The following is a 15,872-nucleotide window of genomic DNA, read 5'->3' as shown; positions in this document are numbered from 1 at the left end:
GGAACGTCGAAGAAGATAAGAACCGAAAAAGAAGTAACTCTAATGGCACATATGAGCTAACTAATCAAAGAAATAAATTCCCACCATAATGAACATAAAGCTGAAGCACTAATCCCAACTACAAACATAATAATACCAAATCAATTCCCAACTTCAACTTCAAATTGCATTGAATAACCCCAAAATCATGGCATTTCATGCAAAATAAGCAAGAAGGGGCTCAATAGAAGAAAGAAAAGGAGTGAAAAAGTGCAGGGCATGTGGATGGGTTGATATCATTTGTTTTTGGGGTTCTCAGCAGTGTCTAGAAGGGTTGATATCATTTGAAACAAACACAAAAGCTTCAAAAGAATGAGAAATTCTCATAATGTTCTTACTAATTTGCATTCATTTCCTAATTTATTATACACAAAACAAAACCAAAAACCTTAAAAAACTTTTGCTTACTCCTAATTTGAAGAAGAGGAAGCCAATTTGGGGTTTGAATTTGAAGAAAACAATAATAATTCGCATTCATCAGAAGTCAATGAAATTGGATCTTCCATCTCCATGTTTACACCAAACAGCCTCAGTCTTGATCTCTTCACTGGAGTATCTTGAACCACCGTCATTGAATTACCACCGCCGCGGTCGCCGCCACTCGGCTCCACCTCCACCTCCACCTCCTCCTCCCTCTGATCCCCTAATCTTGGGGCTACCCTTCTTCCCTCTGTCCTCAAAAACATCATTCCAGATGTTTCAACACTCCGGTATGGATACGGACAACACTCTCTATTCGATGTGGGATCTTGCAGATGGGGGAGGTATCGAGGTGTTGTGGCGCTGAGTGGCTGCCACACGAATGGCCCCCAAGCGGTGGCGCTTGCTGGGACGACGATGCTTGGTTGGATGCTGACTGTGGTGGGAGAGTGGTGGTGAAAGGGAAGTTCATGGCGGCGGCCACGGCGGCAGTCAATGTAAAGACGATCTCTTCCAATTTCACCAACCCCACGTTGGAAGGAAACGGTATCACCGGCGTCGAGGCGCTTCTCTTTGACGAAGCGACTCCAGCCTTTGGTCATAACGTAGCTTTGGCTACTGTTCCAGTAGGAGTAACGGAACCGCCATGATTTGCCGTTGCGATCTTCGAAATTTAAGAGCAAACCCTTGTCGTTTGTTGATGAATCTAAGGGGAAAAATCTCTCAGCGTGTTGCTTTGGAATCACTAGCCGGTTCAATTTCCCCACATCACTCGGCGTCACCACTTTGTTGAACATGTGTTCCTTCTCAACTCCTCCATCGCCACCGTCGGACCCCACCGCCGTAGAACTAGCAGCTTCCTCCTCCGGCTCCGACGGCTCCAACATCGTCAAATCGAGCCTATTTCTGGGTTCTAAATGATGATTTTGGTGTCTATTGAGTCCAAAATTCATCCTTTAACAAAACCCAATTCCAAATTCTTGGTTTTGAAGATCTAGAGAGTGATGGGTATGTTTAGGGTTCAAACAAAAACCAAAAAACACCCACAAAAAGAGAGAGAGGAAGAAGATGAGAGAGAGGAAGAAGATGGATGTGGATTAATGTAATTTGACTAACAAAAGACTCCAAAAAAAAAAAAAAAATAATAAAGCACATGAGCAAGAAATCATATCACCACCGACTTAAATGAAAGAAAATGAACTTAAAGTGAGATCTCACGTCGAATGAAAAGAGAAAAGAGTGCCAGCGAGGATGTTGACCTCGAAGGTGGATGTATTATAAGATCTCACATCAATTGAAGAGGAGAATAAAACATTCTTATAAAGATGTGTAAACCTTCCTACCAGACGCGTTTTAAAAACTTCGAAGAGAAACTCGAAAGAAAAAGTCCGAACAATACATTAGGCTTGAACTGTTATTAACGAGCTAGAACTAAAACCCAACTAAGTTCGAGAGAATAGGATAGGTATCTAGGGAACTCATTTTGGCCCTCTTTAATCAAGTTAGGCCATATGGGTTTTGGGGGTAATGGTCCCTAATAAGGGTAGAGAGAGAAAAATTGTAGGGTATGTTTTAGGGAGGCGATGTTTATGGTGATTAGAGGTCTCATGTGAGGGTGTCCTTGTCAACATCCTTGGTGGTACACACTCTCATTTCTGTTCTTTTTTCTAATTATTTTTGGCTTTGAGATTTGAGAAAGAGTTGCTCTTGTCCCCACTTCTCTTTCTCACTCTGCATGCTTTTTTCTCATCTAATAATATATAATATATATATATATATATATATATATATATTTTAAAATTTTTTAATAGAAAAATGGGGTTTTTTTTTAATTAAAAAAATACTAAATCCTATACTTATACCCATTTTCACATTATGATTTTGAAGTGTTTTTTATTTTAAAAAAAAATAATAAAAAAATAGGGTTTTGATTGTGTGTGGACGGAAGTATGATGGTGGTGGCCGATCACTGCTGGCATTTCCAATGCAATGTTTGACTTTTTGACTTATTATTATTATTATTATTATTTTCTTTTTAAAAAAAAATGAAAAAAGAAAAGCCACTAGCCACGTTTTAAATACTAACTATTGTTGTGTCGAATTACACAATAAATTACGCTTAGTTCAAAAGTTTTATTTAAGTATTTATATAAATAAATAATAGTTTTGTTTGATTCTGCATAATTACCATTAACAATTTTATAATATTATTTAATTTTAAATAATTAATTATTATTATTAATTGTCAAGCATTTATTATATGGATGATGAAGCGGTAAAGATTATTCCCAACACGAGTCCTCACTCACATGTATCCTGGAAATTATTTTAAATTTTTTTTATCTAAAAGGAACACACGACACTTTCTTCACCAAGAAATTTAACGTCGTTATCAACCTATTCTTTTCTTTCTCCATTTTCAAATTTTCGAACATGTCTCGAATACACGCTTACAAATACATTGGTCCCCAAAGAGCTTTGCAGACTACAACTTTTATAGTAAATTTAAATATGACTATTATACTTTAATTGGTCGAGATGTGTTCAAATCGACACATTTCGTCAACGTAACTATAATTCAATTAGTTTAATATTTATGGATTTATTATGCATTAAAATAAAAATAAATATACAGAATTTTATTATAATAATTAAGAAGTTGTTTGATATCATAAGAAATAATTATGTTTATGTTTAGTTTATGAAATTGATTGATTAATTAATAATCAATTAATAATTTCAATTAAATAGTCAAAATTAACTCATTTGTATGTTTAAGAACATTCTTATTTACATTATTTATTACCATTGAATACTGAATTAATTTTAATTAATTGTTGAGTATTATTAATTAGAAATGTAATTTAAATTTAATTTATATCAATATTATTAAATAATATAAGAAAATATATTTAATAAACAATCTAAGTAGTTTAAATTGGCTAATTTCTATCAAAATATAATTAATTTATTTAACTGGAAAAAAAAAAAAATCAAAGTTGTTATCAAAATGGGTTCTTAAATGTCAAAATAAAGGGTTGGTTCAGAAAATTGTATTCAAACAACAGCTTTTCCTTTTGTGTTTGAGAGCTATGTTTTTAACCATAAATGTAAATATTACAATATAATAAACAATCATAGGTTCAATTCAATTTATTTTCTTAGACAAAAGAAAAAAAATTAAAATTTTCATTAAAAATATTAGAAAAAATTGTACAAACCGCTCGTAAGCTACGGAGTTTGGTACATTACATTCATAAATTTTTAATTTGATCAATTAATTTCATATTGCAAAATCGGGTGAAATTTAACCTTTAGAATGCAAAAGTAAGAGCGAAAGTTTTCTATTAAATAATGATTAAAAAAACATATTTAAATTTTAGGATGAAGTCGAAGTTAAGTTTCGATGTGGAACAAGGGAATAAAATAATAACATACCATAAATTGATGGGGTATGACATCAATATTCATGATCACTCGAAATAAGAATCAAAATATTGATCCCGATTACATTATCAATCTTCTAGGGTATCTTTGTTTTTACGTGCAAAATAACATTTTTTTTAAATGTTGAGTATTGAGAATACAATAAATAAATTGGAAATTTGAGTATATGATCGGGACAATACAAATTTATGGACAACTTTTGTTCCTTAAAATACACGAACAAAATTGACACAAACATGATAAAAGGCACGAGAAGAAAAGTATAATTGAGCGTTAGAAATATGTTTTTTATGCTTAAGAATTGATTCAAAAAGAGTTTGGAGAGGAAAGAATCTACAAGGTTTTGAACAGTTTAATTATAAAATTGACTATATTGGGAAAAGCTGTTTGTAACATGGGAAATTTTGTCAAATGGTCCATTTTCTTGGAAGTTTCTCACTGTTAAAATGAGGCAATGGGTTCTTTTTCCTATCCTTTGAAAACTTTATCAAATGGTCCAGCTTATTTGCGAAAGATTTACGAGTATTGAAGTGAAGAACATCGGTATTGTAGGAAGCCTTTAGGTGATTCAAAAAATAAATTATGAACGTCTATGTCTAAAATAAATAATATCATTCGATTTTGATTTTAAAACCATACTTGTAAGAATAAATATAAATACAATCGTTTTGTTAGACAAAATAATCATACAGATGAACGGAGTGAAACAGTTGGAACTGTGATAACAAGAAAATTGAACAATTTTGAAGATATGTAAATGTGGGTCAAAATGTAAAATGAGTAATGCTATGGAAAAATGAGGAGAAGAAGAGAGTATTCTAAAAAATGAAAGAGTTTCTCTCGTTACTTTTTAAGAGCGAAGACTATTCCCACATACCAATATCAATGCTCTAACATGCAGTGATTTTCGTTAAGATCACTTTGATTCATTCATGTATCCATCATTTACTTAAATTTGATCATTTAAGTTTAAACCCATGCTCGAAATAGGAGCACGCGGCTTCCTAGCTAAGGACCACCCATCCCCATGCCACTTTCTCATGCTCCCTACCCTAATCTCTCTCTCTTTCTACCCTACAATTCCTCTTTTTCCAAAGTCCAACTATTTTAGAGACAAGTATTGGATGACAACATTAAGAATTGAACCATGGACTTTTAAAATAACATACATGTTCGAATTAAAAATAAAAATTTGACCCAACCCATTATTCTTGTTCTTCTAAATTATTGGTTCCTCCACAAACAATACCATTTAAACTACAATATACGTCTTCAAAGCTGCAAGATGTTTGAGCCACAGCCTGCAGCACCCGCCGCCCCTTGCCGTCGAACAGCTTCGCCCTTAGGGCCCCGAGGAGACCGTCGTCTTCTTCCATGCAACCCTCCTCGAAAGAAAAGGGTGGCTCCATGGGCTGGCTAGCATCGCCTGCATCCACTATATTAATATATTTTCATTTATATTTCTATAGATACACAAGTTTTCCATTATATAAGTTCAAAAAAAAATTGTTATTTTCGTATACTTGACTCAGAAGAGGTTGGAGGGAAGTAGGCGAAGTTGGTGCGAGCATTGGAGCCACGGAGAGCTCGTGCGGCATCGTCGTAAGCCCGAGCTGCGTCCTCGGCGGTGTCGAAAGTCCCAAGCCATAGCCTGACCTTGTGCAGGGAGTCCTTGATCTCAGAGACCCATCTGCCGGAGGGCCTCTGTCGAACGCCTACATAGCGATGGTGGCCTCTTGATGATGGCTTCTTTGTGCAGGTTCTCATGGCCATGGGGGGGGGGAGGGGGCCTCAAATGTGGAGCTTTAATTTGGCTTATAATTGCGAGTGAATGGAATGAGGACAAAGAAAATGGTTTTGTTCTTTTGCGTTTGAATTGATTCCATGTTGCAGGCATATTGGTTGTTTGTATCGAGCAATGTGTTTATTTATGCCCAATTTCAACTCTCTACGATATGCCCAAGTTATGATGTTGATGATGAAGAAAGGTAAGTTAATTAAAAAATAAAGTGTTAATTTAATCACTAACCATATCTTAATACCGTGTATCATTTTGTAACGATCCATACTTAGAATTCGAATAAGAATTTGGAATCTGGATGACTCGACATTTTCCTGCAAACCAACACAAATTTTTCCAACAGCTTTTCGTGTGACTATAAGGTCACTCCTTGCATGTATATTCGTGTGACTTTATTATTACGTAATAGCTAAAAATATATATGCAATGAGTGACCTTATAGTCGTTAGGGCACGATTCTAGTAGAATCTTATATATACATACAAGGAGTGACCTTATAGTCGTTAGGGCACGACTCTTGTAGAATCTTATCATATACATGTAAGGAGTGACCTTCTAGTCGTTTAGGGCACAACTCTAGTAGAATCTTATCATATACATGCAAGGAGTGACCTTCTAGTCGTTAGGGCACAACTCTAGTAGAATCTTATCATATACATACAAGGAGTGACCTTATATTCGTTAGGGCACGACTCTAGTAGAATCTTATCATATACATACAAGGAGTGACCTTATATTCGTTAGGGCACGACTCTAGTAGAATCTTATCATATACATGCAAGGAGTGACCTTATAGTCATTAGGGCACAACTCTTGTAGAATCTTATCATATACATGTAAGGAGTGACCTTCTAGTCGTTAGGGCACAACTCTAGTAGAATCTTATCATATATATACAAGGAGTGACCTTATAGTCGTTAGGGCACGATTCTAGTAGAATCTTATCATATACGTGCAAGGAGTGACCTTATAGTCGTTAGGGCACAACTCTAGTAGAATCTTATCATATACGTGCAAGGAGTGACTTCTAGTCGTTAGGGCACGTAACGACTAGAAGAAATTAGAAAAACAATTTTTTTCTCATAAATTATATTTTTAAAATTTTTTTAATACAATTTTTTTCTAGAAGAAATTAGAAAAACTTTTACACATGTTGTTTTCAAATTCGGGGACATTTGTCTTTAATGTTTTTTTTTTTTTTGACCAAAATTCTAATTTATTGGGTATTTTAATTTATTTATCCTTTTCGCCACGTAGGTGTTTATTAATACTCTGTTTAGAATAAATTTTTAATACAAATTTACTTTTTAAAAAATAAAATAATTTCTTAAGCATCTTTTAAAAATGTAGTAGATTTAAACTGTAAATTCTCGAAATGTTTTTTTTTTTTTAATTTGAATTATTTTTAAAAAGCTATTTGAGATTTTTGAGTGATTAACTAATTTTTTTAAAAATATTTTGTAAGGAAAACACATATTTTATAATTAATATAATTTCTAAAGAAAAAACTTCTATATTTAAAACATGATTTAAGATATAAAAATAATTTAATTAAAAAAATTATTTAAACTAGAAGATATTCTAAACCTGACATAATCGAAATTGTTGAAAACATTACTAGTTCATAAATAGCGTTTGAATTCACCCTTCTTACTGTGAAATATATATTATATTATATTTAAATAGAGACTTTCACGTTCATTTGAAATAGGTCTCTTGAAATGGAACATTTTGAATGTGAAGAGATGGAAGTGACCTTATAGTCCTTAGGACACGACTCTTGTAGAATCTTATCATATACATGCAAGGAATGACCTTGCAATAGTTAGAGTATGATTTTAGCATAATTATATCATGAACATGCAAGAAGTAACATCGTATGTAATTCATATCTCGTAGGACGCAACCCCGTAACGACTAACTGTAGTACTTATATAGATCGTGGCAATCTAGATAGTGCACTACTAGAGAATAGTTGTTGATTATCGGTACTCATATGGATCATATTCCTGGGAATGATCTTGTATCTACCGACTACTATATACGCACGTGGACTTCTACCTTTATCTAGACAAATTTACAACTACGGAATAATTGATGGAATATTAATATTTTTAGAATTAGGCGCATCAATAAAAAAAATTATTAATATATTTAGACACGTGAATGTATTCGAAACATTATTTATTGAAAGTTTAACTAATTCATCAACCAACATTTTAAAAAATAACACATTTTCGTCTTAATATTTTCCTCCAAAACATTTTCGTGTAAAAGATTTTTCAATTTTTTGTCTAATAAATTATATTTTTTTAAAAAAATTAATACAATTTTTTTTAGAAGAAATTTGCCTTTAATGTTTTTTTTTTTTTTTTTTCTTTTCTTGACCAGAACTTGAGGCTTAGAAATATTGAATGAAATTTCTTTTTGATAGGGAAAGTGTTTGATTTCTTGGTTCTTATTAAAACTCCAATTTGTTGGGTATTTTAATTTCTTGGTTCTTATTAATATATTTTAATTGAAAAAACTATTTAAACCAGAAAATATTCCAAACATGTCTCCCGTATAATTGAAATTGTTGAAAACATTACTACTTCATAAATAGCGTTTGAATTCACCACTCTTATTATATTATATGTGGACATGATATATTCTAGAAATTTTGGATTGATTGGAACGGTGATCCAATTAATTTAAATGGAGTTCACGACCCAACTCAATCTATCCCTATAATTTCAGTTGAATTAAGTTGGGTAGTTGATTTTTTTTTAATTATTTTAAAAAATCCTACTTATCTACCGTACATTTTACACTAATAACTAAAATCTCATAAAACTCAAATATCAAATAAATATGGATAATTTCCATTTTAATGTAACTTTTATTTAAAAAAAATATAAAATGTCCTTATAAATATCCTAATATTTTATAGAAAAAATATAATATAATGTTTTTACCCATATAATTTCTAAAAATTCAAATTTAATTATTTATTTATTAAGTAAATAAATTAACAAATAAGATAAATATATAATAGGTTAGTGTATATTATGTAAAGGGAAGCGAGACATTCTCCGACCCCGTTTAGCCAATAAGAAAAAATCTTTCTATATATATATATATATATATATATATATTTTTTTTTTTTTTTACGGAGACTTTCACATTCAATTGAGGTCAGTCTCCCGAACCTTAAACTTTATAAGTTAAAACGTATAACGGGACATATTGAATGTGAAGAGATGGAAGTGATGGCCGACTCATGTCTCATTTTTGGGCAAACATTGTCGGACATTTAAGTCCACTTTTTGAACTTTATTATATTTTCATTTACTTTTATATATCTATTATTTGAATTAAATTGCTATGTTTTTGTTCGATATTTATTATTACAAATGATATTTTGAATATATTTATCAAATAAAAATATTGAAGGAATTAAACAATAAATATAGTAAAAGACGTGCGAGACTTTTATTTGAATTTTAGTAAGGTGGCAGGCGGACAACAAATAAACAACTTTTTGTACAAGAAAAAAAAAGGAAACATAAATGGAATGGGAGAACGACGACGTTTCGATGGAGTTGTTTGACCGTTACTGCCCGTTGACCGATTCTGTGAAGATTTGATTCATGATAGAGAGAAGTGAACTCCACTCCACCGTTAAATTTCAAACTATTTGAAGCGGCGCTTAGACAAAAATTATGGAGTTTTGACCAATGACTTATGGTGTAGAGACGTGAATGATCTTTGTAAGCGCGTTCATACTCTCGAAATATATTATAACATGCTCGTCGTTAAATTTTAGATCTCTGAAACGTTATTCTAAAAATATTTTTTTTTATCTATTTAAGGTAAGAAAACACGGATTAATATACTAAGTTCAATAAACTATCACACATTTCAACGACAATACGTGACTTTTTATGAATTTTGTTTTTACTCCATAATTTCAATTTGAATTAAGTTGCATAAGTTCAATTAATGCGATCGAGACAAAGAGATCAAATTCTGTAGTCAAGAATGTTGGAGTAAGAAATTGACATTTTGTAGCTCATCATAAATTGAATAATTCATACGATCTTAAAAAATAAGGTTATTAAAGGTCATCAGACTACGCTTATCCGATGAAATTCCTATTAAACAATATGATCTTTTAGTAATACAAGTTATGGAAATAACATATTAATAAAAATACTCCTACAATTAATATATGAACGAAACCATTAGTACCATGTTTCAAAAATATCTATTTACCTTCAAGAGTAACATTAATTCAGGAAAAAAAAATTAAAAAGTTTGGAGATAATCTGTAAAGTATAGATAAACGGTTTATGCTCTTATATTGAATAATAAAAATTTTAAAATTAAGCGTATTTTTACTAATTTAATTAAGAATATTTCAATCAATTATTGTAAATTATGTCAACTTTATTTTTATTTTTAGATTTTGAATTTAATGTGAAATAAAATCATTATATATCTTTAATGTCAATGATCTTAAATGAACAAACTTTGAGTAGAAATTTGTTTTGTTTCGCCAACTTTTTAGTCAAGTAATGTGAAATATATTTATTTAATGAATCTCTACCGCTTCAACCACAAAATAAATAATGTTTTTTTTTTTTTTTTTTTTAATTCCAGCGAAGAATATTATTAAAGGAAACCATATTTTAACTAAAAAATAAATAGATTTTTCATAGCTCTAGAAAATCACGTGACAGCCAAATTTGAAAACTGATCTGATTCAGTTTCTTTCAAAAAATTTCGTCCAAATGTGTGCGGTCAGCGGGTCCCACATCATTAATAAAATTAAAACATAGTGACGTCCAACCAGAAAGAGTGTACCCACCTTACCTTTTTCTTAAAATAAAAAAAAAAATAATAATAAATGTTAAAAACATAATTGATATAAAAAAAAATATCATATCAAAGTTTAAGATAAAAATGGTATTAAATACGAGAAACTATTTAGTGTCGATATCTTATTCAAACGACAACTATATTAATCTTTTTAGGACATAATTAGGTCAAAAATAGTTTCGAAATAATCTAAAACAGACAAAACGAGTCAGTTAGAGATAACTAAATGGAGGAAACTTACTATAAGAGAGGAATTCAACATTTTAACTCAAAGAAAGCAATAAATTGTCTTTATGTTCGGGTGAAGAAAAAAGAAAAAAAAAATTGAATTCCAATTTTCTCTATTTTGAAAACAGACAACACGTCGTTTAGTTAGTTTCACATGATCGTAGCCCATTCCCATTGAATAGAGACATGCAAGTACAAGATGTAAAGTCGTTCACTCAAATGAATTGGTCCAAATTTTAGTGAATTATCGTAACTTTTGTTTATCATTGAAAAGTAATTAATATGTTCTTAATTTGATTTGATTTTTGTGTTTAGTAAAATTTTTTTTATAAGTTAATTGAGTTAATAGATGGAACCAAATTTGTTATTAAATTCATAAATAAATAAAAAATAAAATCAATTCACAAACAAGTCATTTAAAAAATATTTAATAAATTTTTAAATGTTAATTTTATGTCTAAGTTATTCAACTTTAAAAAGTGGGTAATAAATTCTTACATTTTTAAAAATATTTTATAACTTTCAAAAATACATTTAAAAAAGTATTAATAAATTTTTTTCAAGTTAAGAATATTTTTTTAAATAAGGTACCGATAGTATTGTCTTATGATTTAAATTTTTTATGAAAAATTTAAGGGTATTATTAAAAACTTAATAAATATTAAACAAACTATCAAGTTTAAAAATAAATTTTATTAGTTTAACCAATATTCTACAATAAAAAAATCATACAAAGTTTAAAAGTAAATTTATTAGTTTAATCAATATTCTATTATAAAGTAAAAATTGTTGAAAGTTTAAAAGTAAATTTTATTAGTTTAACCAATATTCTATAATAAAAAAATCCTACAAAGTTTAAAAGTGAATTTTATTTGTTTAACCAATATTCTATAATAAAAGTAATAAATTCAGAAGTTCAAATTCTGGCATTATGATGTAATAAAAAAAAATTACAATATTTTATTGCATACGTAATAATCGCCTATTCGATTTAAAAAGTTTAATCATTTTATTTTGGTAATTTTAATTGAGAAAAATAAAAAAAAATAATAATAATAAAAGAATAAAAGGAGTAGACGGCAGCAGTATTAGACTTTTCATTGTGAAAGACGGCAAGCAGTAAGCAGTTTCGTAGCTTTGAAGGCTACAGAATTTTGCTTATTTATTTGCGACAAAGGGTCTAATCGGCAAACACTGCAACCACTGCAAGCACCTTCGGCGTGTCAATGGCGAAGCTGTATGCGTCGTGTGCAGCAATGGTGGCGGTGCAAATTGGGTATGGCGGATCCAACATTCTGATGAAAGTGGCTAGTGAGAAGGATCTTGATCCTTTCGTGTTCTTCGTGTATCGCCATATCATCGCCTTCCTCGTCTTGCTTCCTTTCGCTTATGTGATCGATAGGTGCAATAATAAAAGTCGTTTGTGTTCTTCCTTCGATTCATGGTTGATTATATGGTGATGATTGTTTGAATCATGCAGAAACAAACGGACTTCTTTGACGATTTCCATGACCATTAAGATCTTCTTGCTCGCCATTTTAGGCTCAACTATTTACTTGAATCTTTTCTACCTTGGAATTAAGTATACTTCAGCCACCGTCGCTTCCGCTTTCAGTAATGTCACTCCCAGCTTCACCTTCGTCATGGCTGTTTTGTTCAGGTACTCAAATAGAATTCATAACTCAACTCAATCCAATTCAACCGTCTATTGAGTGTTCGAGTTGTTTCCATTGTCAACTTCTCCCTGCCAATAGTTATATAGTGTGGCCAGTTGTTGTTACTCTCTTGCTTGCATATATAACGTCTCTTCCAAAATCTCTCTTTAAAAAATCTCTCTCTGCCATTATTTTCTAAAACCGAAGTTAGAGGCTCGAGCATACGTCGTTTGGCCGTAGGCGACGTAAGAACGAATTAACTTAGCTCACTTGTCGTTGGAAAGTGAGTACCGCACAATCGCAAGTTCGGTGCCATCAAGAGTGCGATTGTGACAAGTACTCTCCATATTACATTAATAACTAAAATTTTTTAAAATTTAAATATCAAATATTTATAAATCACACTTATGATCACGTCTAACCCCATTTTTATTGTTTTGGTTAGTTAGTTTAAGTTATCGGGTCATTTAAACACTCCTATGATCACGTCCGTTGTTTTACATTATTATTATTTTTTTAAAAATTTTAATTTTGGGAAACTTTTTCCCAACTTTTAAAATGTGGGTGTAGTTGTACTAAAATTCCATTTTTACACACATTTTGTCTCATTTTTTTCATTTTGTCGATAAATATGAATCATTCAAAAGTACTTCTTTACTAGTTTTGTAATTTATTATTATTATTATTTTAAAATTAACAACCATAGAAATTGGAACTTTTCAACTTTACAAAAGCTAAAATATCTCCCATCACTAAACAATATTAACATTGATCTAAAGGTGATGTATTTTCTTGAGGGAATCCTTACTTTTAATTTCGATCGAATACATTTTCAAAAGTAATGCCTTCTCCCTTTACGTTTAAAGATATATTCGAAGTCGAGGGCATACATTTTTATGCCTAAAATTTCAATATATTTATTTGATTTGTGGATGTGACATACTTTTACGGAACAATATTTATTTCTTCATTTATGTTTATAATTCTCGATGATATTTAAATAATATTTTTGTAACAGTTTAAGTTCATTACTAGCAAATATGGTTTTTTTTTTATTTACTTTTGATTCGTTCAAATTATAGCTAAGTGGTTAATAGTTTAAGTAATTTTTAATTTTTTTATTTACTTATGTATAAAGATTGGAGAAAGTGAATATCAAAACTGCAAGAGGTGGTGCTAAAGTGTTGGGGACGGTTATCTGCATTGGTGGTTCGCTTATTTTCACGTTCTGGAAAGGACCATACTTAACCAAAGCCATCTTCAAGGAGCCGCTCATAAACATATACAAGAATCAGGACTCTGGGAATAGTAGCGGCAAGGATTGGATCAAGGGCTCGGCTTTTATTGTTCTAAGTGAGATGTCTTGGAGTGCATGGCTAATTCTACAGGTAACTTAGTCTTATTTTATGGAACCAAATGAAATAGGCTCATCAAATCTCAATGGCTTGCAGACATTTGTCACCAGAAAATACCCAGCTAAATTGACCATTACTGTTCTAACTTGCGTGTTTGCAACTGCACAATCTGGCTTCCTTGCCTTGTTCTTCGCAAGAGATCCAGAAAAATGGAAGCTGCAATGGGATGCACGGTTGTTAACCATCGTATACAGTGTAAGTGTATAGTCTCGTATAGGATTTTAAACAAATTGATAGGAATCACGACTCTCCAGAATGGTATGATATTGTCCACTTTGAACACAAGCTCTCATGGCTTTGCTTTAGGCTTCCCCAAAAGACTTCATTCCAATGAAGATAGTATTCCCCACTTATAAACACATGATCATTCCCTAAATTAACCCATGTGGGACTCTCCCAATAATCCTTTAACAATCCTCCCCTCAAACAAAGTACACTATAAGCTTCCCCTGAGACTTATGGAGCTCTCGAATAGCCTCCCCTTTATCAAGGCTCGACTCTTTTCTCTGGAGCCCTCAAACAAAGTACTCCCTTTGTTCGACACTTTAGACACTTTTGACTACACCTTCGAGGATACAAGCTAACAACTAACTTCTAAACAAACTATAACTGATTTAATGAGTCATTCGTACTTAAGACTCGGTCATTCCTGATGTGTGTAGGGCATTATTATTTCGGCCGTGGGGTATTTTGTACAAACCTGGGTCATCAGCCACAATGGGCCAGTTTTTACTTCAATATTTAACCCCCTAATGCTGATATTTGTGGCCATATTCTCAGCATTTGTGTTCTCAGAGAGGCTTCATGTGGGCAGGTAAGCCACTCCCTTCCTCTACTATGTTTGTATTGAATTGAAGGTGTTAACTGAAACTGTTGTGCTATGAAGCTTGGTGGGAGCTTTCTTTATCGTATTGGGTCTGTATTTGGTGCTGTGGGGGAAGAAGGCAGATCATGTGGTGGCGGATGAACAGCAGGACAATGAAAAGGGGTTCGTTGACACTGAAATGCAGAATACATCTGTAAATGATAATGAAGTGAAAGATAGTGTAAGAGAAACCAGAATTTCTCCGATTTGAGCTGCAAATGTTGCAAGTTAACTACAGAACACACCATGTGGCAGCACTTTGTTCTTTCACTGTTCTTGTATTGTATCTATACTTATATAAGTCTATATTTAGAATGGAGTTGGTTAAGTGTAGAATTAGCCATGCACTCCAAGACATCTCACTTAGAACAAATAAAAGCTGAGCCCTTCATCCAATCCTTGCCACTGCATTGTTCAGAGTCTTGATTCTGGTTACATGACGCTTTTTATTTATTAAAAGTTCGAGTTAGTTGGATCAAGATCGAAGGTATGTATTCTCATTGATATTCATAACGTTTAAATAAGATATAAGCTACCAACTAATATCTTAATAATTAAATATTAAGAATAAAATAAAAATTAGGAATATCTAAGATATATATCGTAACTAATTATTAGAATATATTTTCCAAATATTATATCTCAACGTTTATGTCAATAACACCCAACTTGGCTTTCAGAAAATAGAGAAGGTCAAACAATAACACCTAACTTGAGAGTGTAGGTTAATAACAATTTTGTCTTCGCAATACTGAAAATATTTGTCAAGTTAACTTTAAACAAGTATTTGATGATCTGAACAGGTTGGTTTACTCCTTAAACTTTCAAAAAATTATTGAATTTTAAAAAAAGAAGCAAAACAAAAAAATAGACCTTTCATTAGTTTGAATGGTTAGACTTCTCAAGAAATTATTAGGTCAGACACGCTGGATGGACTGACCCACACGTTGGAGCGGGCAGGGTCAAACACACTGGATATGCTGGGCCGCAAAAGCTGGATGGGATGGTCCGCGCACGCTGGAAGTGGGATGGGCCGAACACGATGGGCGTGCTAGGCCGCGCACGCTGGGTGTGGGCTGGGACGTAGACGATGGTTGTGGGCTGGGCCGCATTCGCTGTTACTGGGCTGGGCCGAACAC

The 15,872-nt window shown here is 32.0% G+C and overlaps 2 protein-coding genes across 3 annotated transcripts; one reads left to right on the top strand and one right to left on the bottom strand.

The window, feature by feature from the left end:
- Positions 1-319: 319 nt before the first annotated feature.
- Positions 320-1,544, bottom strand: LOC111783957 (B3 domain-containing protein Os02g0683500-like). The gene has a single exon (XM_087116696.1). The coding sequence runs from the start codon at positions 1,410-1,412 to the stop codon at positions 450-452; it is 963 nt and encodes a 320-aa protein (XP_086972822.1). The 5' UTR covers positions 1,413-1,544; the 3' UTR covers positions 320-449.
- A 10,321-nt stretch (positions 1,545-11,865) lies between these two features.
- Positions 11,866-15,129, top strand: LOC111783966 (WAT1-related protein At1g43650-like). Of its 2 annotated transcripts, XM_023664790.2 has the most exons (6): positions 11,868-12,200; positions 12,279-12,458; positions 13,592-13,841; positions 13,905-14,063; positions 14,531-14,682; positions 14,755-15,129. In XM_023664790.2, exons 1-6 carry the CDS (start codon positions 12,025-12,027, stop codon positions 14,942-14,944), a joined length of 1,107 nt encoding a protein of 368 aa, XP_023520558.2. In that variant the 5' UTR covers positions 11,868-12,024; the 3' UTR covers positions 14,945-15,129. The 2 variants fall into 2 exon arrangements, with proteins under 2 accessions (XP_086985783.1, XP_023520558.2); XM_087129657.1 differs by lacking the exon at positions 13,905-14,063 and having other exon boundaries at positions 11,866-12,200.
- The last annotated feature ends 743 nt before the right edge of the window (positions 15,130-15,872 follow it).

The sequence above is a fragment of the Cucurbita pepo genome, chromosome 13, assembly GCF_057944985.1.
Source record: "Cucurbita pepo subsp. pepo isolate OVF chromosome 13, ASM5794498v1, whole genome shotgun sequence".
Classification (NCBI taxonomy): Eukaryota; Viridiplantae; Streptophyta; class Magnoliopsida; order Cucurbitales; family Cucurbitaceae; genus Cucurbita; species Cucurbita pepo.
This window is presented reverse-complemented; position numbering and strand designations above follow the sequence as displayed.

Bases quoted from the DNA above. Each gene is read 5' to 3' on its own strand.
- LOC111783957 (XM_087116696.1), bottom strand. From the start codon at position 1,412: ATGAATTTTGGACTCAATAGACACCAAAATCATCATTTAGAACCCAGA.
- LOC111783966 (XM_023664790.2), top strand. From the start codon at position 12,025: ATGGCGAAGCTGTATGCGTCGTGTGCAGCAATGGTGGCGGTGCAAATT. The intron at 14,064-14,530 runs GTAAGTGTATAG...TGATGTGTGTAG, and splicing joins TGTTAACCATCGTATACAGT to GGCATTATTATTTCGGCCGT. The intron at 14,683-14,754 runs GTAAGCCACTCC...TGTGCTATGAAG, and splicing joins GAGAGGCTTCATGTGGGCAG to CTTGGTGGGAGCTTTCTTTA.